The sequence below is a fragment of the Scyliorhinus canicula genome, chromosome 17, assembly GCF_902713615.1.
Source record: "Scyliorhinus canicula chromosome 17, sScyCan1.1, whole genome shotgun sequence".
Lineage (NCBI taxonomy): Eukaryota > Metazoa > Chordata > Chondrichthyes > Carcharhiniformes > Scyliorhinidae > Scyliorhinus > Scyliorhinus canicula.
Window position 1 is genome coordinate 133243388 of NC_052162.1, and position 25552 is coordinate 133268939.

General features: G+C 52.8%; 1 protein-coding gene and 1 pseudogene across 4 annotated transcripts; both read left to right on the forward strand.

Annotated features, from left to right (window-relative positions):
• LOC119951163 (zinc finger protein 239-like) lies at positions 1–25291 on the forward strand. 4 transcript variants are annotated; one of them, XM_038774192.1, is made up of 3 exons: positions 1–74; positions 1509–1590; positions 24327–25291. In XM_038774192.1, the coding sequence occupies exon 3, from the start codon at positions 24445–24447 to the stop codon at positions 25144–25146; it is 702 nt and encodes a 233-aa protein (XP_038630120.1). In that variant the 5' UTR covers positions 1–74; positions 1509–1590; positions 24327–24444; the 3' UTR covers positions 25147–25291. The 4 variants fall into 4 exon arrangements, with proteins under 4 accessions (XP_038630120.1, XP_038630121.1, XP_038630119.1 ...); XM_038774193.1 differs by having other exon boundaries at positions 21–64; XM_038774194.1 differs by lacking the exon at positions 1–74 and adding an exon at positions 99–156.
• Positions 1–25552, forward strand: part of LOC119951642 — a 135459-nt pseudogene that overhangs the window by 67326 nt on the left and 42581 nt on the right.

Consider the following 25552-nt stretch of genomic DNA (forward strand, 5'->3'; position numbering starts at 1 on the left):
CTGGAGCATGCGCAGTATCACTTTCCTGGGAGGTCTGTGAGTGCGGGAGCGGCTGTTTGGGGCGGTGAGAGTCGGTGAGGCGGAGGGAGGAATGGAGCCGGGAGCCAGGGTGGGGAGGGAGTGAAGGCTTCATAAACACCCCCTGCTGGTCACAAGGTCGGTTTAAGACAGAAAATCCCGCGTTTGCAGCTGCGGAGCTTTTATCCAGTATCAGGCCCAGTTCCACGGCCGCCATCTTTGTTTAGCGGAGCAGCTGACGGGCCATCTTGATGACGTAACAGAGGCGATGCTTCCGGATCCCGGTGACCAGGAGAGAAAATCATTGTGTCGATGATTGACAGGCCCCTCCAGAGGGAGAAGGTGCTGCTGCCATGTATGGCAATCCGAAGAACAGAAGAATAATAACATCAGAATTAGCAGCAGGGAACGGCCATGCGGCCTATTGACCCTGCTCTGCAATTCAATAAAGGCATGGCTGATCCGCATGTGCCTTTAATCACATTTTCCTGCCTTCCCCAAAACACCTTTGACTCCCCAGTAGATAAAAAAAGACTAACTCAGCTTTGAGTATATTCAGTGACCCAGCGTCACTATTCTCAGGGAAAGAGAATTCCACAAACTCAGCTTTGACAAAGAGTCATCCAGACTCAAAACATTAGCTCCCTTTTCTCCCCACAGATACTGTCAGACCTGCTAAGATTGTCCAGTATTTTCTGTTTTTGTTTCAGATTCCAGCATCCGCAGCAATTTACTTTTATCCACATACTGATGACCCTCCTTACCTTTCTCCCGGACTGAAGACTCCACACGCCAGCAGGGAGGAGGTGGATTCCATTGGGTGTTCGTTCCAGGGTGGGAGCACGGACTGTGTTTTTGCTGAGTCCTACTTGGGCCGAAGACCTCGCGAACCAGCTCCACTTACCTCCTTCCGGGCCTGGTGAAGCACGTCATTTATAGGTCCAGGCAGCGGGCGACTGAGGGGGTCATCCAACCAGACTGTTTGCCCCTTTTCCGCGGCTACACTCGCAGCTGGGTGTCCCTAGAAAGGGAGCATGCATTGGAGAACTCTTATCTTTAAACTGTCCCCCTTAGTTCTTGAATCCCCATTTGGGAAAATATTATTTTATCAAAACCCCTCAGAATCTTAGACGTTTCAATAAGATCACCTCTCATTCTTCTAAACTCCATCGGGTACAGATCAAACAGGCTCAATCTTGCTCCATAAAACAAAGTCTCGCACCCCAGGAATCAGACTAGTGAAACTTCACTGAACTGCCTCCAAAGCAAGTAAAACCCTCATTAAGTAATCCTGGGACTGGCAACAAGGGGAAAGAATGTTTGGACCTTCTATTCTGGACTTGAAGAGTGATGGATTTTGGAAACTCCTTTTACTAGGGGTTAGAAGGGGAGGATTTACACCCAGCAAACTCAAACCAAGATAAAGGTTTGTCTAATCTTAATTTCTAACCTCAACTAACATTTCTGACCAGTGTAATTTCTTTTTACAGGTGCTACCAAAGCTTCTGATATCTTTCCAGCCGAAGGTTGCAGCAGATTGTAAACTTGAAAACACCAAAATTGTGACAAGAGGTGAGTATTATTGTTATTTTTTATTATGAATTTAGACTACCCAATTATTTGTTTCCAATTAAGGGGCAATTTAGCATGGCCAATCCGAAGCTGGCACTCCCAGTGCAGACTTTGGTGTTGTGAGGATGTTGCTGTTGTGGAGAGTGGCTGCTGCTGTTGCTGCTCTCTCTCTTTCTCTGTTGCTGTTCTCTCTCGCTCTCTGTTGTTGCTCAGTTTACTGCCTGTTTCCGGTGCTGGTTGCTTTTGAGCTGCCTGGATGAAGGAGAGGTGAGAGAAGGAAGGAGAGGGGAGAGAATGACAACAACAAGGGGGCAACTTCAAAAACAAGGTGGGAGTAAAGCCATTGGACTACTTGTTTGCTGGGCCAAGGGCCCGGCCCAGTCCTCCCAACTGATAACATCTGCCTTCAGCAAGGACAAAACCTTCCTTATTCGATCCGGTGTGCTTGTTCCGGGTCAGGGGGAGCGAGTGGACAGTGTGTTTGCTGAGCCCCCTCCTGGACTGAAGACTCCACACGCCAGCAGGGAGGAGGTGGATTCCATTGGGTGTTCGTTCCAGGGTGGGAGCACGGACTGTGTTTTTGCTGAGTCCTACTTGGGCCGAAGACCTCGCGAACCAGCTCCACTTACCTCCTTCCGGGCCTGGTGAAGCACGTCATTTATAGGTCCAGGCAGCGGGCGACTGAGGGGGTCATCCAACCAGACTGTTTGCCCCTTTTCCGCGGCTACACTCGCAACTGGGTGTCCCTAGAAAGGGAGCATGCAGTGTCCATGGGCACCATCAAAGCCTTCCATGCCCGGTGGGCACCACAGGGGTTGGGGTGCTTTATTGACCCCTTTAAATGCACTCTCATTAGATGTTTTTAAGCTTCTGCTGATCTTTGTTGCGTTCGGGCAGTGCCCCTAACTGGAGCGGCCCTTTTTGCTTTGTCCCTAAGTTTGTTTCCTTTGTTCCATTTTTTTGGTGGACCTCAAAAGAGTGGCCAATCCACCGAGTCTGCACATCTTTGGGTTGTGGGGGTGAGACCCACGAAGACATGGGGAGAATGTGCAAACTCCACTTGGCAGTGACCCAGGGCTGGGATCGAACCTGGGTCCTCAGCACTGTGAGGCAGCAGTGCTAACCACTGCCACTGTGCCACCCTTTGTCATGATGTTTCCATTCCTATTTTATCACACCTCCCAGTGACACTCATTGTAACCCAGAAACTTCAAAATATCATTGCTACCTTGCATCTTGCCCTCCTATTACTGTCTCATGAAAACAGTAACAGAGCAACACACACCAGAATTGGAATATCAGATAGGTTGTTGTCTAATAATAATAGTGACTGAGTAACATACACCAGAATTGGAATAACAGGCAGATTATTGTCTAATCATGACAGAGTTACGGGTGTGGCTCGGTAGTTAGCACTGTTGCCTCACACTCCAGGTACCTGGGTTTGATTCCGACCTTGGGTCACTGTCTGTGTGGAGTTTACATATTCTTCCCGTGGCTGTGAAAATTTCCTCCCACAGTCCAAAGATGTGCAGGTTAGGTGGATTGGCTGTGATAAATTGTCCCTGGGTGGGGTTACGGGGTTAGGGTGGGGGATTGGCCACGGTAGGGTGATCTTTCAGCGGGTCGGTGCAGACTCGATGGGCCAAACGGCCTCCTTCAGCGCTGTAGGGATTCTATGATTCTACATTGGATCCAAAGATGTGTTCACTCACACATTGCAGCCTGACTTATTTGAACAGACACTGTGTTTGTTACTCTCAAAGTGAATGAATCCTTTGCTGTTTCTCCTCTGGGCCCCATCTCCACTATTATTGTCTGATTGTCCCACTGAGACACTCACTGTTATTATTGGACAATCAGCCTGAGCCTGTGGCCGCTCTCACCATCTGTCACCGTCACAATGCCCGGGTGATTGACAGCAGCTCCGGACCAATAGGAAGAGGAGGGGTGGGACTACAGGATCGACCGGGAGCGGCTGGTCCTCCAACCAATTGGAGTGAATGAGGGGCGGGGTCCGCTGTGATTGAAGAATGTGCAGTGTGGGTAATGGCGAAGGAGAAGAGCATCTTCTTCAGATCCGAAATTGATAAGAGACGTTTAACAACATGGAGGAGCACAGTATGAAGTCTTACAACACCTGGTTAAAGTCCAACAGGTTTGTTTTAGGAAACAAACCTGTTGGACTTTAACCTGGTGTTGTAAGACATCTTACTGTGCTCACCCCAGTCCAACGCAGGCATCTCCATAATATGGAGGAAGCGTGAGATCGCGGGGGTGGGTGGAAACGTTGTGTAAAGCTGTTGTAAGTCGCAAACCTTGGGAAAAGCGTTTCTGGGACCCAGTTTCTACCGAGCGGAGCTGCAGCTCCTCATCTTCGGCTCGGCTTTGTGGCCGCCATCTTTATTGGATGTGTATCAGGGCACATGCACGTTTCTCATCTTTGTCGGGGCGATGTTTCAATGAGTGGGAGGAGGTTGTTCCCCATTGTTCAGAATGGAGACAACTTGTCCATCAAACTGGATTAGTCTTTCAGTCCCAATGTCTTATTGATGATGCAAAGCGGTGGCAGAGATGGAAAGAAAAGGAAGCCAATCCTGCTCTCCGGATTTCACTGTCTCATTGGACATCCTGCCCCATGTGTCCAAAGCTCTGCGGCTCTGTTCAGCCACATGAAGACCCAGGGCAGAAACACACAACCCTGAGTAGACGTCACCCTCAAATCAAGGAACTGCTGTGACAACGAGGGTCAGTGTGCAGCGGGGGGGGGGGGGGGATGGGGGATGAGCGGTCATCCTGCACCAGGAAGCAGGAGAGAATGTTTTGAATTTCTATCCTGAACTGACGGTGATTAATTTTGGAAACTCTTTTTACAGGGGGTTAGTAGGGGAGGATTTACACACAGCAAATTCAAACCAGGAGAAATGTTTATCTTTCCTGAATTTTATTTCTAGACTGACAGTGATGCCTTTGTAAACTTCTTTCACAGGGGCTTAGAAAGGGATTTGCAGACAGGAGACTCACAACCAATCCTCACATCAAATTCTAATGCCACTGTTTGAGATCTATGTCAGGATCTTACCATTAACACGATGGGCTCTTAACTTATTTAACAGTCTCCTGTGCGACACCTTGTCAAAGGCCTTCTGGAAATCAAACTTCCTTGTTGCCCCCTCAAAGAACTCTTAACAGATTTGTTAGACATGATCTTCCTTTGACAAAGCCGTGTTGACTCAGTCCTATTTTTTCATGCACTTGCAAGTATTCCACGATCTCATCTTTAGTAATGGACTTTAAAATATTACCAATTACCGAATCAGGCTAACCGGACTATAATTTCCCGTCATCTGCCTCCCTCCCTTCTTAAACAGCGGGACGCTTCCTGCCTCCAGTGATTCCTGAAAGATCACCACCAATGCCTCCACAATCTCTTGAGCTATCTCTTTTTTTTAAATTTAAATAATTTTTATTGAAATTTTTACAAAATACAAAATATAAACATCTTAACTCTATTAACAAACAACCGCGGTAACACCCCAAGAACAATACCCCCCCCCCCCCCCAGCTTCAAGAGCAACTTCAAACAAAAGGAAAGAACAAAAACCAAAAAAAAACAAAAGAGCACCCAGACAACGAAAGGGAAAGATATAGCACCCTCCACAAACCCATGTGCACAGTTCTCCCTCCTCCAATCCTTACCCCCGCCCCCTCCCTCCCGGGTTGCTGCTGCTGTCGGCCTATTTCCCTACCGTTCCGCCAGGAAGTCCAGAAACGGCTGCCACCGCCTAAAGAACCCCTTGTACTGATCCCCTCAGGGCAAATTTCACCCTCTCCAATTTAATGAACCCCGCCATATCATTGATCCAGGACTCCACGCTTGGGGGGCCTCGCATCCTTCCACTAGAGCAAGATCCTCCGCCGGGCTACTAGGGACGCAAAGGCCAGAACGCCGGCCTCTATCGTCTCCTGCACTCCCGGCTCCACTGCCACCCCAAAAATTGCGAGTCCCCAGCCTGGCTCGACCCTGGATCCCACCACCCTCGACACTGTCCAAATCTCCCCCAACGCTGGGCACGCCCAAAACATACGGGCGTGGTTCGCTGGGCTCCCCGAGCACCCAGCACACCTGTCCTCCCCCGAAAAACCTGCTCATCCTCGACCCAGTCATGTGGGCCCTATGCAGCACCTTGAACTGTATGAGGCTAAGCCTCGCACAGGAAGAGGAGGAATTCACTCTCTCCAGGGCATCCGCCCACGTCCCCTCCTCAATCTCCTCACCCAGCTCCTCTTCCCATTTACCCTTCAGTTCCTCCACCGAGGCCTCGTCTACCTCCTGCATTACCCGGTATATGTCCGAAATCCTCCCTCCTCCGACCCACACCCCTGAGAGCACCCTGTCCCGTACCCCACGTGGGGGCAACAAGGGGAACCCCTCCATCTGCAGCCTCCATCCTCTTCCATGCTGCCCCCTCCTCGTCCATTACCCACTTACGCACCATCGCTGCGTTGGCAGCCCAATAGTACCCACAGAGGTTGGGCAACACCAGCCCCCCCCCCCATCCCTGCCTCGTTCCAGGAAAACTCTTCGAACCCTCGGAGTCCCATGCGCCCACTCAAATCCCGTGATACTCCTGTTGACCCTCCTAAAAAAGGCCTTCGGGATAAGGACGGGGAGGCACTGGAACAGGAACAAAAACCTCGGGAGCACCGTCATCTTGACGGACTGCACCCTCCCCGCCAGTGACAGCGGTAACATACCCCACCTCTTAAACTCCTCCTCCATCTGCTCCACCAACCTTGTGAGGTTGAGCTTGTGCAGGGCCCCCCAGCTCCCCGCCACCTGGACCCCTAGGTACCTGAAGCTCTTCCCTGCCTGCTTCAATGGGAGCCTACCAATCCCCTCCTCTTGATCCCCGGATGCACCACAAACACCTCACTCTTGCCCAGGTTCAACTTATACCCCGAGAAACCCCCGAATTCCCTAAGAATCCTCACCACCTCCGGCATCCCCCCCCCACCGGGTCCGCCACATGCAGCAACAGGTCGTCCGCGTACAGCGACACTCGATGCTCCTCCCCACAGCCGAAAGTACTCCGACCTCCTCCTATTTGTGGCTACACTCGCCATCGGGGCCTCGTAGAGCAGCCTCACCCACCGGATAAACCCCTCCCCAAACCTCTCCAACACCTCCCACAAATACTCCCACTCAACCCTATCGAAGGCCTTCTCCGCATCTAATGCCACCACTATCTCCGCCTCCCCTTCCACAGCCGGCATCATAATGACGTTGAGGAGCCTTCGTACATTTGTGTTCAGCTGCCTTCCCTTCACAAACCCCGTCTGGTCCTCATGAATGACCCCAGGCACACAATCCTCTATTCTAGTGGCCAGGATCTTTGCCAGCAGCTGAGCATCGGCGTTCAGCAGCGAAATCAGCCTATATGATCCACACTGCAGAGGGTCCTTGTCCCGCTTCAGGATCAAGGAAATCAGCGCCCGTGACATAGTTGGGGGCAGAGGCCCCCCCCCCCCCCCCCCCCCCCCCCCCCCCCCTTGCCACGTTAAAGGTCCGGACCAACAGGGGGCCCAACAGGTCCAAATACTTTTTATAGAATTCCGCCGGAAACCCGTCCGGCCCCGGCGCCTTCCCCGACTGCATGCTCCCTATCCCTTTAACCAGCTCCTCCAGCTCGATCGGCGCCCCTAGTCCCTCCACCTGCTCCTCTTCCACCCTCGGGAATCACAGCTTGTCCAAGAAGCGTCCCATTCCACCCCCCTCCACCGGGGGTTCAGACCGGTACAGTTCCCCATAGAAGTCCCTGAAGACCCTATTGACATCTACCCCCCTCCGCACCACCTTCCCAGCTCTATCCATCACTCCCCCAATCTCCCTGGCCGCGTCTCGCTTCCGGAGCTGGTGCGCCAGCATCCTGCTCGCCTTCTCCCCGTATTCATACACCGCCCCCTGTGCTTTCCTCCACTGAGCTTCCGCCTTTCTGGTCGTCAGTAGGTCAAATCTGGCCTGAAGGCTACGCCTCTCCCCCAGCAATCCCTCCTCTGGGGCCTCCGCATATCTCCTATCCACCTGCACCATCTACCCTATCAGTCTTTCCCTTTCCCTCTGCTCCCCCCTCTCCCTATGGGTTCGGATGGAGATCAATTCCCCCCTCATCACCGCCTTCAATGCCTCCAAGACCGTCTCCACTCGAACCTCCCCGTTATCATTGGCCTCGAGGTACCTCTCAATACACCCCCGAACCCTCCCGGCCACCTCCTCATCTGCCAACGGCCCCACCTCCATGCGCCAGAGCGGACGTTGGTCCCTCTCTTCCCCCAGCCCGAGGTCCATCCAGTGCGGGGCATGATCCGAAATGGCAATGGCGGAGTATTCCACAGCCTCCACCCTCGAAACCAGCCCCCTGCTCAGGACAAAAAAATCAATCCTCGAGTTGGCCTTATGTACATGGGAGAAAAACGAGTATTCCCTGACCCTTGGCCTCGCAAACCTCCAGGGATCCCCCCCCCCAAATCTGGTCCATAAATCCCCTCAACACCTTAGCTGCCGCCGGCCTCCTACCCGTCTGGGACTTGGATCGATCCAATGGGGGATCCAGTACTGTGTTAAAGCCCCCCCCCCATGATCAGGCACCCCGCCTCCAGGTCCGGAATGCGGCCCAACATATGCCGCATAAACCCCGCATCATCCCAATTTGGGGCGTAAACATTCACCAACACCACCCGCTCCCCCTGCAGCTTACCACTCATCATCACGTACCTCCCGCCACTGTCAGCCACCACCTTCAACGCCTCAAACGACACCTTCTTCCCCACCAGGATCGCCACCCCCTTTACTCTTCTCATCCAGCCCTGAGTGGAATACTTGGCACACCCACCCCTTCCTCAGGCGGACCTGGTCCACCACTCTCAGGTGTGTCTCCTGGAGCATGGCCACATCCGCCTTCAGCCCCTTCAGGTGCGCAAATACTCGGGCCCGTTTGACCGGCCCATTCAGCCCCCTCACATTCCAAGTTATCAGCCGGGTCCGAGGGCTCCCTGCCCACTTCCCCTGCCGATTAGCCATACCCCATTCCTTGCCCACCCCCGGCCAGCGTCCCACGCTCTGCCAGTTTCCCATGGCGGCACCTCCCCTCCTCCAGCACCCCCTGCGTCCTCCAGCTCCTTCCTGACCGTTTCAGCAGCAACCCGGTACCTCCAACCCCCCCCCCCCCCCCCCTCCCCAGGCTAGGACCCCTCCTAGCCGCGCCCCCCCCTCTACAGCACTCCCGTGAGCCAGCTAACTTCTGCTGACCCCGGCGACTCCCGCCCTACATTCGGCTTCTCCCCACGTGGGCCTGCCCCTCCTCCATTGTGCCCGTCAACGAGTCCATCCTCCCCCCGCTCCTGCGCGGGAAAAGAAAACACGCCCCCACCCTCTCACAGCGCGGGAACCCCGCAGGAAGCCCGCACTTTCGCCCTGCCGGGCCCCGCCTCCTACAGGGCCACTCCCATTGTCAGTCCCCCCCACCAGCTCCCCAAACACCCCGTTTACCCCTCAGTCCAAACCCGTCCACCCAACTCCTGCTAGAAAACCCATAAAGAAAACACCCGTACGGCATCACCCCACCCACCCTAAAGCCACCCCACATCTTACACTAAACCAAGCAAATACAAATACAGTATAAATAAATACAGTATTCTACAGCATCCCCCCTCCGGGGGACCCTCAGTTTGAGTCCAGTTTCTCGGCTTGCACAAAGGCCCACGCCTCCTCTGGGGACTCAAAATAATGGTGCCGATCCTTATAGGTGGCCCACAGACGCGCCGGCTGCAACATTCCAAACTTCACCCTCCGTCTGTGGAGCACCGCCTTCGTCCGGTTAAACCCAGCCCTCTGCCTCGCCACCTCCGCACTCCAGTCCTGGAAGATCCGCACCTCCGTGTTCTCCCATTTGCGGCTCCGCTCCTTCTTGGCCCACCGGAGCACACACTCACGATCCACGAACCGGTGGAACCTCACCAACACCGCCCGCGGCGGCTCGTTCGGCTTGGGCCTCCTAGCCAGAATTCTGTGGGCCCCCTCCAACTCCAGGGGCCCCAGCCCCCATCAGCGAGTTTAGCATCATCACCACATAGGCCGCTAGGTCCGACCCCTCCAGCCCCTCCGTGAGGCCCAGGATCCGCAAATTCTTCCTCCTCGACCGGTTGTCCAGCTCCTCGAACCGCTCCTGCCATCTTTTATGGAGCGCCTCGTGCATCTCCACCTTCCCCGCCACGGCCACGACCTCGTCCTCCCTCTCGGAGGCCTGCTGCTGCAGCTCCCGGATCGCAGCCCCCTGGGCTGTCTGGGTCTCCATCAGTTCCCTGTTGGTTACCTTCAGGGACTCCAGCAGCTCCAACTTCAGCTCCTGGAAGCAGCTCAGCAGAATCGCCTGCTGCTCCTGGGCCCACTTCCTCAGCTCCTCGAGGCCTTCGCCGGCCGCCATTTTGTTTTTCTGCCCCCGATTTTTCCTGCGTGTTTTCGACGGTCTTCTCTCTGCCCCACTCCTGGTCCGGACCATGGGACCGTTGGGGTCGACTCCTGGCCTCTTCCCCCGTTGGGATTCGCCTCCTCAGCTCCGTTGGGGGCCCTGAAAAGAGCCCCAAAGTCCGTTATTCGCGGGAGCCGCCGAACGTGCGGCTTAACTGCGCATCGCCGCCACCGGAAGTTCTTGAGCTATCTCTTTAAGAACCCTGGGGTGTAGTCCATCTGGTCGAGGTGATTTATCCACCTTCAGACCTTTCAGTTTACCGAGAACCTGCTCCTTAGTGATGGCCACTGCACTCACCTCTGCCCCTGATTCTCCCGGAGTTCTGGCATTCCACTGGGGTATTCCACCGTGAAGACTGATGCAAAGTAAGTATTCAGTTCCTCTGCCATTTCTTTGTGTCCTATTATTACATTTCCTGCCACATTTCCCAGTGGTCCCATGTCTATTTTTGCCTCTCTCTTACCTTTTATATATTGAAAGGTATATATATACCTTTTATATATTGAAAAATCTCTTCCTCTCTTCTTTCATATTACTAAGTAGCTGGGGACTTCAATACGGTGTTGGATCCTTCACTGGATCGGTCCAGCTCCAGGACGGGTAGGAGGCCGGCGGCTTGCATTCATGAAATGAAAATCGCTTATTGTCACAAGTAGGCTTCAAATGAAGTTACTGTGTAAAGCCCCTAGTCGCCACATTCCAGCGCCTGTTCAGGGAGGCTGGTATAGCAATTGAACCATGCTGCTGGCCTGCCTTTGTCTGCTTTCAAAGTCAGCGATTTAGCCCTGTGCTAAACAGCCCCTCATATTTCATCTTCTCTCCCCTTATTGCTTTTTTAGTTGTCTTCTGCTCACTTTTAAAGGATTCCAAATCCTCTGGCTTCCCACTAATCCTCGCCATTTTGTCTGCTTTTGCTTTTATGCTGTCCTTGACATCCCTCGTCAACCATGGATGCCTTGTCCTCCCTTTAGCATGTTTTCAATTACTGGGGGGCATAGGTTTAAGGTGCGAGGGACAAGGTTGAGAGTAGATGTACGAGGTAAGTTTTATACAGAGGAACTTGCTGCCGGAGGAGGTGGTGGAAGCAGGGACGATAGTGACGTTTAAGGGGCATCTTGACAAATGCATGAATAGGATGGGAATAGAGGGATACGGACCCAGGAAGTGTGGAAGATTTTAGTTTAGACGGGCAGAATGGTCGGCGCAGGTTTGAAGGGCAGAAGAACCTGTTCCTGTGCTGTACTGTTCTTTGTTCCTCCTTGGGATGAATTTCCATAGTGCCTCAATCAAGTCTGCCTCATTACACATCACACATTACCCCGTTCCCTATTAGGCTCTGTTAAAAGCTGCTCCAAAAAAACAACTCTTAGACCTTCCACAAATTACTTTTCCTGGGATCCACTACCAACCTGATTTTCCCAGCCCACCTGCATATTGAATTCCCCATGATTATTGTGATATTGCCTTTTTACACGCTTTCTCTATCTCCTGATTTCTTATCTGTCCCACATCCTGACTGCTGCTCGGAGGCTTGTACATAACTCCCATCAGGGTCTTTTTACCTTTGCGATTCCTCAACTCTACCCACAGAGATTCTATGCCTTCAGAACCTATATCTCTCCTTGCAATCAATTTACTTAATTCCTTCCTAACAATGCAACCCCGCCCCCTTTGCCCATCTGCCTTTTCTTTCGATTGGACACAGATCCTTGTATATTTCGATCCTAGCCCTGATCTCCTTGCAGCCACGTCACTGTTGCATGGGTCTTCGCCCATAACCCAAAGGTGTACAGAGTAGGTGGATTGGCCACGCTAAATTGTCCCTTAATTGGAAAATAAAGAATTGGGCACTTTAATGCTTCTTTTTTATAAATAATTTTTATTCAAGTTTTCCCAAATTATCAACAACAAAAACACAAAGAAATAAGAACAACCCCCCCCCCCCCCCCCCACCACCACCACCACCGTATACACAAGTGATAAATTAACAAATAATCAGCATATCGGCAAATATACACACCCAATCAAGAAAAACAAACAAACCCTTACACAAGCCCCCCAACCACCCCAAAATCCCCCACTGCCCCCCGGGTCGCTGCTGTTGCTGACCATCACCTAACGCTCCGCCAGGAAGTCTAGAAACTGTTGCCACCGCCGGAAGAACCCTTGCACCGACCCCCTTAAGGCAAATTTGACCCTCCAATTTAATAAACCCAGCCATATCGTTGACCCAGGATTCCACGCCTGGGGGCGCCTCATCCTTCCATTGAAGAAGAATCCTTTGCCGGGCTACTAGGGACGCAAAGGCCAGAATACCGGCCTCTTTCACCCCCTGCACTCCGGGCTCCTCTGCCGCTCCAAATATTGCGAGCCCCCAGCCCGGCTGAACCCTGGAACCAACCATCCTTGACATCGTCTCTGCTACGCCCCTCCAAAAGTCCTCCAGCGCTGGGCACGCCCAGAACATGTGGGTGTAGTTTGCTGGGCTCCCTGAGCACCAAACACATCTCTCCTCTCTCCCAAAGAACCGGCTCAGCCTCGCCCCGGTCATGTGCGCCCTATGCAGCACCTTGAATTGTATTAAGCTGTGCCTCGCGCAAGAGGAGGAGAAATTTACTCTCCCCAGGGCATCCGTCCACGTCCCCTCGTCGATCTCCTCACCCAACTCCTCCTCCCACTTACCCTTCAGCCCCTCCACCGAACCTCCTCCTCCTCCTGCATCACCTGATACGTTGCCGAGATACTCCCCTCTCCAACCCACATCCCCGAAAGCACCCTGTCCTGGACCCTCCGTGGCGGCAACAGTGGGAACTCCACCACCTGCCGCCTAACAAACGCCCTTGCCTGCATATATCTGAAGGTGTTCCCCGGGGGGAGGCTGAACTTCCCCGCCAGCTCACCCAGGCTCGTGAACTTCCCATCCGCAAATAGGTCCCCCATTCTTCTAATACCTGCCCTGTGCCAATTCAGGAACCCTCTGTCCATTCTCCCCGGGACAAACCGGTGGTTCCCCCGTATCGGGGACCACACCGAGGCCCCCCCCCCGGTGCCGTCTCCATTGCCCCCAGATTTTCAGGGTAGCCGCCACCACCAAGCCCGTAGTATACCTCGTTGGAGGAAGCGGCAACGGTGCCGTCACCAGCGCCTCCAGGCTCGTGCCCACACAGGACACCATCTCCAACCTCTTCCATGCCGCCCCCTCCCCCTCCATCACCCACTTGCGTACCATTGCCGCGTTGGCGGCCCAATAATACCTACAGAGGTTAGGCAACGCCAACCCCCCGTATCCCTGCTCCGCTCCAGGAACACCCTTCTCACCCTTCTGCGCCCACACAAACCCCATAACGCTCCTGTTAACCCGCCTGAAGAAGGCCTTAGGGATCAGGATGGGGAGGCATTGGAACAGGAACAAAAACCTCAGGAGCACCGTCATTTTAACTGACTGCACCCTATCCGCCAGGGAGAGTGGCTGCACGTCCCACCTCTTAAACTCCTCCTCCATCTGTTCCACCCGCCTTGTGAAGTTAAGCTGATGCATGGCCCCTCAGCTCCTAGCCACTTGGACCCCCCGGGTACCTGAAACTCCTCTCTGCCCTTTTTAGCGGGAGCTCACAAATCCCCCTCTCCTGGTCCCCTGGGTGCACCACGAACAACTCGCTCTTCCCCATATTGAGCTTGTAACCAGGAAATCCCCAAACTCCCTAAGGATCCTCATCACCTCTGGCATTCCCCCCACCGGGTCCGCCATATATAGCAGCAGATCATCCGCATAAAGCGACACCCGATGCTCCTCCCCACCCTGCACTAACCCCCTCCAGTTACTCAACTCCCTCAACGCCATGGCCAGGGGTTCGATCGGCAGTGCAAAGAGCAGGGGGGACAGGGGACACCCCTGCCTCGTCCCCCGGTGCAGCCGGAAATACTCTGACCTCCTTCTGTTCGTGGCCACACTCGCCACCCGGGCCTCATATAGCAACCTCACCCACCTGACGAACCCCTCCCCAAACCCAAACCTTTTCAGCACCTCCCACAGGTACCTCCATTCCACCCTATCAAAGGCCTTCTCCGCATCCATTGCCGCCTCCCCTTCTACCACCGGCATCATTACAACATTCAAGAGCCTCCGTACATTGGTATTCAACTGCCTGCCTTTCACGAACCTGTGTGATCCTCGTGTATGACCTGAGGCACACAGCACTCTATCCTCATGACCAAATCTTTGCCAGCAACTTTGCATCTACATTTAGAAGTGAGATCGGCCTATATGATCCACACTGTAGGGGATCCTTGTCTCGCTTCAGGATCAAGGAGATCAGGGCCCTCGACATCGTCAGGGGCAGAGCCCCCCCTTCCCTTGCCTCGTTGAAGGTCCTTACCAACAGCGGGCCCAGCAGGTCCGAATACTTCTTGTAAAATTCAACCAGGAACCCATCCGACCCCGGTGCCTTCCCCACGTGTGTGTTCCCTGTCCCTCTGACCAAATCCTCCAACCCAACCGGCGCCCCCAACCCCGCCACCTGCCCCTCCTCCACCCTCGGAAACCTCAGCCGGTCCAGGAAGCGACCCATCCCTCCCTCCTCCCCTGGGGACTCAGACCGGTACAGTTCCTTGTACAAGTCCCTGAAGACCCCATTGATACCCACCGCACTTCGCACTGTGCTCCCTCTTCCATCCCTAACTCCCCAGATGTCTCTCGCTTCCGTCTTCCTGGTGATCAACAAGTCAAACTCAGCCTGGAGGCTATGCCGCTCCCTAAGCAATCCCTCCTCTGGGGCCTCCACGTACCTCCTGTCCACCCTCACCATTTCCCCCACCAACCTATCCCTCTCTCTCTTTTCCCCCCTCTCCTTGTGTGCCATAATGGAGATTAGCTCTCCTCTGACCACTGCCTTCAGCGCCTCCCAGACCACCCCTACTTGCACCTCCCTATTGTCATTAGCCTCCAGGTACCGCTCTATACACCTCTGAACCTACCCGCTCACCACCTCATCCGCCAGCAACCCCACCTCTAAGCACCACAGCGGGCGCTGGTCCCTCTCCTCCCCACACTCGAGCTCCACCCAATGCAGAGCATGGTCAGAGATGGCTATCGCCGAGTACTCCGTATCCTCCACCCTCGAAATCATGACAAAAAAGTCAATCCGGGAGTAGGCCTTGTGGACATGGGAGAAGAATTAAAAGCCCCCAGCCTAGCAAACCTCTATGGGCCCCCCCCTCCCATCTGGTCAATGAACCCCCTCAGCACCTTGGCCGCTGCCGGCCTCCTGCCCGTCCTGGACCTAGAGCGATCCAGTGCCGGGTCCAGCACTGTGTTAAAATCTCCCCCATTATCAGGCCCCCTGACTCCAGGTCCGGCCCAGCATACACCGCATGAAACCCGCATCGTCCAAATTCAGGGCGTATACATTGACCAACACCACCCACTCCCCCTGCAGCTTGCCACTTACCATCACATACCTACCGCCATTGTCTGCGACGATGCTCGCACCACGAACGACACTCTCTTCCCCACCAAGATCGTCACCCCCCCGATTTTTTTGAATCCAAACCCAAATGAAACACCTGCCCCACTCACCCCTTTCTCAACCTGACCTGATCAGCCACCCTCAGGTGCGTCTCCTGAAGCATGGCCACATCCGCCTTCAGCCCCTTCAGGTGCGCGAACACCCGGGCCCGCTTGACCGGCCCATTCAGTCCCCTCACATTCCAGGTTATCAGCCGGATCAGGGGGCTACTTGCCCCCGCCGACTAGCCATAGCCCTTCCTAGGCCAGCCACCTGCCCGCGTCTCCCGCACGACCCGGTCCCCACAGCGGCAGACCCCCCGCCCCGACCTCCTCTACCAACTCCAGCTCCCCTTTGGCCATTCCAGCAGCAACCCGGTCCACCCCCCCTCCCCCCCAGCTACGTCCCCTCCTAGCTGCGTTGCTCCCTCCATTGCACTCCCGTAAGTCAGCCGACTCCTGCTGGACCCGGCCACTCCCACCGCTCCATCGAACCCCCCCCCCCCAGTGTGGAACTTCCCCCTACCCCCCACCCCCTTGTCCACCAGGAGGCTCTCGCCCTCCCCATTCCCCTCCCAGCCTGTGCTTCGCAGCTCCGGGCCCTTGAACCCTCCATCACAGTTCTGTCCTGGGTGTGAAAAAGCCCGCGCTTTCCACTGTTGTCAATCACACCCAGGACAGAACTGTGATGGAGGGCCCGTACTATTTAGCTGCTGTTTGATTGATTGAATACATTTGTTACATTGGTCCAATATTACCAGTCGTAATCGGTTCACAAAGCATGATTTATATCAACAATATAGATTTCAATGGCGGGTTAATCACCCAACGTGCACTGCAGCTGAGAATGTGCACGATCCACATGACACAATTTTGCACATGCGCAGAGTCCGGCTGTCACTGAAACGGACTCAAGTCTGGACCAACCCTGCGAAAGAACATCCCACTCGGGTCCACCCCATCCCACCCAATGTGCACATCCTTGGACAGTAAGAAGTCTGACAACACCAGGTTAAAGTCCAACAGGTTTGATTCAAACACGAGCTTTCGGACCACAGCTCCTTCCTCAGGTGAACTCCACATCCGAAAGCTAGTGTTTGAATCAAACCTGTTGGACTTTAACCTGGTGTTGTAAGACTTCTTACTGTGCTCACCCCAGTCCAACGCCGGCATCTCCACATCACATCCTTGGAGACAAAGGGGCAATTTAGCATGGCCGATCCACCTAACCTGTACATCTTTGAACTGTGTGAGGAAACCGGAGCACCCGGAGGAAACCCACACAGTCACGGAGAAAATGTGCAGTCTCCGCACTGTCACCCATCTAAAATGGGTGACCCCTTATTTTGCTTCAGTGACCACCTTGTTCCAGATTCTCCCACAAGAGGAAACATCCTCTCCACATCCACCATGTCAAAACCCCTCAGGATCGTGTATCGTTCAAATTTGTGACCCGACTGCTTGTACAATCAGTGAATGGAAACATAGTTTCTTTGCCCACCCGATGGAAATCTGGCATAATCTTGTGTCCCTGAATCAAATCTCCCCTCAACCTCCTTTTCTGGATCCATTCTGGTAAATCCCCTCCGCACCTTCTCCAAGATCCTTCACATCCTCCTGAAGGGGCTGGTTTAGCTCACAAGGCTAAATCGCTGGCTTTTAAAGCAGGCCAGCAGCACGGTTCGATTCCCGTACCAGCCTCCCCGGACAGGCGCCGGAATGTGGCGACTAGGGGCTTTTCACAGTAACTTCATTGAAGCCGACTCGTGACAATAAGCAATTTTTATTTTTATTTTTAAGAGTGGTGACCAGAGCTTTATAAAGATTCATAGAATAGAATTAGAACCATAGAATTCCTACAGTGCAGAAGGAGGCCATTCGGCCCATTGAGTCTGCACTGATTCTCTGAAAGGGCACCCTGCCTAGGCCCACACCCCTACCCTGTCCCTGTAACCCCATAGCCCCACCGGATGTAAACCCACGCAGACACGGGGAGAATGTGCAAACTCCAGACAGTCACCAAGGCTGGAATTGAACCCGGGTCCCTGACGCTGTGAGGCAGCAGTGCTAATCATTGCCACCGGAAGCATAGTTTGGTGTCAATATTAGAATATAGAACATAGAACACTACAGCGCAGTACGGGCCCTTCGGCCCTCGATGTTGCGCCGACCTGTGAAACCATCTGAAGCCTATCTGACCTACACTATTCCATTTTCATCCATATGTCTATCCAGTGACCACTTAAATGCCCTTAAATTTGGCGAGTCTACTACTGTTGCAGGCAGAGCGTTCCACACCCCTACTACTCTCTGAGTAAAGAAACTGCCTCTGATATCTGTCCTATATCTATCACCCCTCAATTTAAAGCTATGTCCTCTCGTGTTGGTCATCACCATCCGAGGAAAAAGACTCTCACTGTCCACCCTATCTAACCCTCTGACTATCTTATATGTCTCTATTAAGTCACCTCTCAGCCTTCTCCTCTCTAACGAAAACAACCTCAATTCCCTGAGCCTTTCCTCGTAAGACCTTCCCTCCATACCAGGCAACATCCTAGTAAATCTCCTCTGAACCCTTTCCAAAGCTTCCACATCCTTCCTATAATGTGGTGACCAGAACTGCACGCAGTACTCCAGGAACGGCAGCACCAGAGTTATGTACAGCTGCAGCATGACCTCGTGGCTCCGAAACTCAATCCCCCTGCTTATAAAGGCTAGCACACCATATGCCTTCTTAACAGCCCTATTAACCTGGGTGGCAACTTTCAGGGATTTATGTACCTGGATGCCAAGATCTCTCTGTTCATCTACACTACCAAGAATCTTGCCATTAGCCCAGTACTCTGCATTCCTGTTACTCCTTCCAAAGTGAACCACCTCACACTTTTCCGCATTAAACTCCATCTGCCACCTCTCAGCCCAGCTCTGCAGCTTATCTATAGAACAGTACAGCACAGAACAGGCCCTTTGGCCCTCAATGTTGTGCCGAGCCATGATCACCCTACTCAAACCCACGTATCCACCCTATACCCGTAACCCAACAACACCCCCCTTAACCTTACTTTCATTAGGACACTACGGGCAATTTAGCATGGCCAATCCACCTAACCCGCACATCTTTGGACTGTGGGAGGAAACCGGAGCACCCGGAGGAAACCCACGCACACAGGGGGAGGACGTGCAGACTCCACACAGACAGTGACCCAGCCGGGAATCGAACCTGGGACCCTGGAGCTGTGAAGCATTTATGCTAACCACCATGCTACCCTGCTGCCCCTGATGTCCCTCTGTATCCTATAAAATCCTTCAGCACTATCCACAACTCCACCGACCTTTGTGTCATCTGCAAATTTACTAACCCATCCTTCTACACCCTCTTCCAGGTCATTTATAATAATGACAAACAGCAGTGGCCCCAGAACAGATCCTTGCGGTACACCACTAGTAACTGAACTCCAGGATGAACATTTGCCATCAACCACCACCCTCTGTCTTCTTTCAGCTAGCCAATTACTGATCCAAACCGCTAAATCACCTTCAATTCCATACTTCCTTATTTTCTGCAATAGCCTACCGTGGGGAACCTTATCAAACGCCTTACTGAAATCCATATACACCACATCAACAGCTTTACCCTGATCCACCTGTTTGGTCACCTTCTCAAAAAACTCAATAAGGTTTGTGAGGCATGACCTACCCTTCACAAAACCGTGTTGACTATCGCTAATCAACTTGTTCTTTTCAAGATGATTATAAACCCTATCTCTTATAACCTTTTCCAACATTTTACCCACAACCGAAGTAAGGCTCACAGGTCTATAATTACCAGGGTTGTCTCTACTCCCCTTCTTGAACAAGGGGACAACATTTGCTATCCTCCAGTCTTCCGGCATTATTCCTGTCGACAAAGATGACATAAAGATCAAGGACAAAGGCTCTGCAATCTCCTCCCTGGCTTCCCAGAGAATCCTAGGATAAATCCCATCTGGCCCAGGGGACTTATCTATTTTGACATTTTCCAAAATTGCTAACACCTCCTCCTTTTGAACCTCAATTCCATCTAGCCTGGTCGACTGAACCTGAGTGTTCTCCTCGACAACATTGTCTTTCTCCAGTGTAAACACTGCCGAAAAATATCCATTTAACGCTTCCCCTATCTCCTCTGATTCCACACACAACTTTCCACTACTATTCTTGACTGGCCCTAATCTTACTCTAGTCATTCTTTTGTTCCTGATATACCTATAGAAAGCCTTAGGGTTTTCCTTGATCCTATCCGCCAACGACTTTTCGTGTCCTCTCCTCGCTCTTCTTAACTCCCCCTTTAGGTCCTTCCTGGCTAACCTGTAACTCTCAAGTGCCCTAACTGAGCCTTCATGTCTCATCCTAACATAAGCCTTCTTCTTCCTCTTGACAAGTGCTTCAACTTCCTTAGTAAACCACGGTTCCCTTGCTCGACAACTTCCTCCCTGCCTGACAGGTACATACTTATCAAGGACACGCAGTAGCTGTTCCTTGAAAAAGCTCCACATTTCGATTGTACTCATCCCCTGCAGTTTCCTTCCCCAACCTATACATCCTAAATCTTGCCGAATAGCATCATAATTGCCTTTCCCCCAGCTATAATTCTTGCCTTGCGGTATATACCTATCCCTGCCCATTGCTAAAGTAAACATAACCGAGTTGTGATCACTATCACCAAAGTGCTCACCTAATCTAAATCTAACACCTGGCCCGGTTCATTACCCAGTACCAAATCCAATGTGGCCTCGCCCCTTGTTGGCCTGTCTACATACTGTGTCAGAAAACCCTCCTGCACACACTGCACAAAAACTGACCCATCTATAGTACTCGAACTATAGTATTTCCAGTCAATATTTGGAAAGTTAAAGTCCCCCATAACAACTACCCTGTTACTCTCGCTCCTGTCGAGAATCATCTTTGCAATCCTTTCCTCTACATCTCTGGAACTATTCGGAGGTCTATAGACAACTCCCAACAGGGTGACCTCTCCTCTACTGTTCCTAACCTCGGCCCATACTACCTCAGTAGACGAGTCCTCAAGCGTCCTTTCTACCGCCGTAATACTTTCCTTGATTAACAATGCCACACCCCCCCCCCCCCCCTCTTTTACCATCTTCTCTGTTCTTACAGAAACATCTAAATCCTGGAACCTGCAACAACCATTCCTGTCGATGCCCCCTATCCCCCTTACTATTTGCATTAGCGATCGAACCGTTGGCGATGGCACTGAGGGGTTCAGGGGGGTGGAGAGGACTGACAAGGGGAGGGGAGGAACATCGGGTATCACTCTATGCGGATGATTTGTTGTTATATGTGGCGGACCCGGAAGGGGGAATGCCGGAGGTAATGGAAATACTAGCGGAGTTTGGGGACTTTTCGGGATATAAATTAAATGTGGGTAAAAGTGAGGTCTTTGTGATACACCCGGGAGATCAGGGGGAGGGAATTGGGCGGCTCCCCTTTAAGAGAGCAGTAAAGAGCTTCAGGTACTTGGGGGTGCAGGTGGCAAGGAACTGGGGGACCCTCCACAAGCTGAACTTTTCAAGGCTGGTGGAGCAGATGGAGGAGGAGTTCAAGAGGTGGGACATGGTACCGCTGTCGCTAGCAGGGAGGGTGCAGTCAGTCAAAATGACGGTCCTCCCGAGGTTCTTGTTTCTGTTTCAGTGCTTGCCCATCTTTCTCCCCAGGGCCTTCTTCAAGAAGGTAACTAGCAGCATTATGGGCTATGTGTGGGCACATGGCACCCCTAGAGTGAGAAGGATTTTCTTGGAACGGAGTAGGGATAGGGGAGGATTAGCGCTACCCAATCTTTCCGGATACTACTGGGCGGCGAACGCATCGATGGTGCGCAAGTGGGTGATGGAGGGGGAGGGGGCAGCTTGGAAACGTATGGAGAGGGCGTCCTGCGGCAATACAAGCCTGGGGGCGCTAGTAACGGCACCATGGCCGCTCCCCCCCACAAGGTATACCACGAGTCCGGTAGTGGCGGCCACCCTGAAAATCTGGGGGCAGTGGAGGCGACACAGGGGGGAAGTGGGGGGTCTGATGGCGGCGCCACTGAGAGGGAACCACAGATTTGTCCCGGGGAACACTGGCGGGGGATTCCAGAGCTGGCACAGGGCGGGCATCAGGCAACTGAGGGACATGTTCATAGAGGGGAGGTTTGCGAGCCTGGGAGAGCTGGAGGAGAAATTTGAGCTCCCCCCGGGGAACACGTTTAGATACCTGCAGGTGAAGGCATTTGCCAGACGACAGGTGGAAGGATTTCCCTTGCTTCCCGATGGAGGGGCGAGTGATAGGGTGCTGTCAGGGGCCTGGGTCGGAGAAGGGAAGGTCTCGGACATCTACAAAATAATGCAGGAGGTGGAGGAGGTATCGATAGAGGAGCTGAAAGACAAGTGGGAAGCGGAGCTGGGAGAGCAGATAGAAGATGGGACATGGGCGGATGCCTTAGAGAGGGTCAATTCGTCGTCGTCGTGCGCAAGGTTGGGCCTCATCCAATTTAAGGTGCTGCACAGAGCCCATATGACGGGGACTAGGATGAGTCGGTTCTTCGGGGGTGAGGACAGGTGTGTTAGGTGTTCGGGAAGCCCTGCGAACCATGTACATATGTTCTGGATGTGCCCGGCACTGGAAGAGTTCTGGGAGGGGGTGGCGGGGACGGTATCGAGAGTGGTGGGAACCAGGGTCAAACCAGGGTGGGGGCTAGCGATTTTTGGGGTTGGGATGGAGCCAGGAGTACAGGAGGCAGGGGAGGCCGGAATATTGGCCTTTGCGTCCTTGGTAGCTCGGAGAAGGATCTTGATTCAGTGGAGGGACACAAGGCCACCAAGTGTTAACACCTGGTTAAACGACATGGCAAGCTTCATCCAATTGGAAAGAATCAAATTCGCCCTGAGAGGGTCGGTACAGGGGTTCTTCCGGCGGTGGCAGCCCTTCCTTGACTTTCTGGATCAGAGATAGGAACTGGAGGCCGAAACAGCAGCAACCCGGGGAGAAAGGGGGGGGGGGGGGGGGGGGGGGAAGGGAGGGGGGGGGGGAAGGGAGGGGGGGGGGATAGCAACGAAGGGAGCACGTCAGCGGGGGGTCGCGGGCAATGACTGCCCGAGGCCATCGGCAGAAAGGGAAAAACGGTTTGGTTGCTAGACTGGTAGCGCGGGGGGGGGGGGGGGGGGGGGGGGGAGGGTGGGGGGGGTGCGCGCGGGGGAGGGCGTGGGGAGGATTTTCCAGGGGGGATTTGTTGTGTTTTAATTTAAAATGTAGCAGGGGTAAATGTTTGTATCGAAAAATTTCAATAAAAATTATTTTAAAAAAACAACCATTCCTGTCCCTGCTCTACCCATGTCTCCGAAATCGCCACAACATCGAGATCCCAGGTACCAACCCATGCTGCAAGCTCACCTACCTTATTCCGGATGCTCCTGGCGTTGAAGTAGACACACTTCAAACCAGCGTCCTGCTTGCCGGTGCCCTCTTTCGAACTTTTAACCCTATCCCTGACCTCACTACTCTCAACATCCTGTACACTGGGACTACAATTTAGGTTCCCATCCCCCTGCTGAATTAGTTTAAACCCCCCCGAAGAGCACTAGCAAATCTCCCCCCCAGGATATTGGTACTCCTCTGGTTCAGGTGAAGACCATCCTGTTTGTAGAGGTCCCACCTACCCCAGAATGAGCCCCAATTATCCAGGAAACCAAAACCCTCCCTCCTGCACCATCCCTGTAGCCACGTGTTCAACTCCTCTCTCTCCTTATTTCTCACTTCACTAGCACGTGGCACGGGTAACAACCCAGAGATAACAACTCTGTTTGTTCTAGCTCTCAGCTTCCACCCTAGCTCCCTGAATTTCTGTCTCAAATCCCCATCTCTCTTCCTACCTATGTCGTTGGTACCTATGTGGACCACGACTTGGGGCTGCTCCCCCTCCCCCTTAAGGATCCCAAAAACACGATCAGAGACATCACGAACCCTGGCACCTGGGAGGCAACACACCGACCGTGAGTCTCTTTCGTTCCCACAGAACCTCCTGTCTGTTCCTCTAACTATGGAGTCCCCAATGGCAAGTGCTCTGTTCCTCTTCTCCCTTCCCTTCTGAGCAACAGGGACAGACTCTGTGCCAGAGACCTGTGCCCTCTTGCTTACCCCTGGTAAGTCGTCCCCCGCAACAGTATCCAAAACTATATACTTGTTATAGAGGGGAACGACCACAGGGGATCCCTGCACTACCTGCCGGTTCCCTCTCCCTCCCCTGATGGTAACCCATCTATCTTCTTCTTTTACCTGAGGTGTGACTACCTCCCTATAACTCCTCTCAATAACCTCCTCCGCCTCCCGAATGATCCGAAGTTCATCCAGCTCCAGCTCCAGGTCCCTAACGCGGCTCTCGAGGAGCTGGAGTTGGGTGCATTTCCCTATTACTGTTTATGAAGCCCAAAATCGAATTTGCTTTGCCAACTACTCTCTTAATATGTCTTGGAGATATACAAAATCCCTCTTCACCTCTTTCTCTCTCCTCCCAAAGAGGCCAGTTGGGTTTTTATGACAATCCAGCAGTTTTCATGGTCACTTTTTCCCAGAGCCGGCCCCACAAATGACCAGATTCAATCAGATTAATTTCACAACCTGTTTGTGTGTTTTTGTGGGTTCTCTCTCACTCCCTATTTTCTGTTTTGAATCAGTTTCACAGGGTGTTCAAAGGGGAGGCTTCAAAGGTCGGGAATCTCAAACCAAAACATCACAACAGGATCTGGCAGAGTCCTCAATTATCCATATCCTGAACATCAGCGGATTTTGAACATGGAAGGAAAAAGCATCATTGATAGTGGGGAGAAACTGTACATGATTTGTGTGTGTGGACGAGGATTCAGTCAATCATCAGGCCTCACAAGCCACAAATGCAGTCACATTGAGGAGAAACCGTGGAAATGTGCGGACTGTGGGAAAGGATTCACTTCCCCATCCCAGCTGGAAACTCATCGACGTAGTCATACTGGGGAGAGACCATTCACCTGCTCCAAGTGTGGGAAAGGATTCATTCAATCATCCGACCTGCTGAGTCACCAGCGGATTCACACTACTGAGAGACCGTTCCAATGTGCAGACTGTGGGAAGTGCTGGAAAAGTTCTGGGGAACTGATGATCCACCAACGTGTTCACACTGACGTGAAACCGTTTACGTGCTCTCACTGTGGGACTGGGTTCAGACAATCATCTCACCTCACTGTACATCAGCGAATTCACACTGGGGAGAGGCCATTCATCTGCTCCAAGTGTGGGAAGGGATTCACTCAGTCATCGGCCCTACGACTACACGAGCGAGTTCATATTGGGGAGAGGCCATTCACCTGCTCCAAGTGTGGGAATGGATTCACTCGGTCATCCTCCCTGCTGAGACACCAGCAAATTCACACCGGGGAGAGGCCATTCACCTGCTCCGTGTGTGGGAAGGGATTCAATCGGTCATCCTCCCTGCTGAGACACCAACGAGGCCACAAATAACCACAGTGATTGAATTTTGCTGTTACTCACACTCAGGACTGAACCATGTTCATTTGGGTCTCTTTGTGCTGATAACAAACTCCAGCCCATTTACAGGGGCTAATATTCTGGCTAAAAGTCAAATAAATTAGATTTGTGTTAAATACGCAGTGTGTTGAAACTTTTTAATATCTCTGACACAAGTTAGTTCCTTTTGAAGTACTCTCGCTCTCCCCTGTCTCTTCCATCCTCACCTCCAACAAGAAGTGTGAGGACCTTGTGGAGCTTCTTTGTGACTGAGATTGAGTCAATCCGATCAGCTGCCTCTGCCTCCCATTAGATCAGATTTGAGAGAAAGTTCCATAGGAAAGCTGCAACACCAATACACTGCTTCCAGTAGTTGATGGTATAGCGGTTCAATAAATCA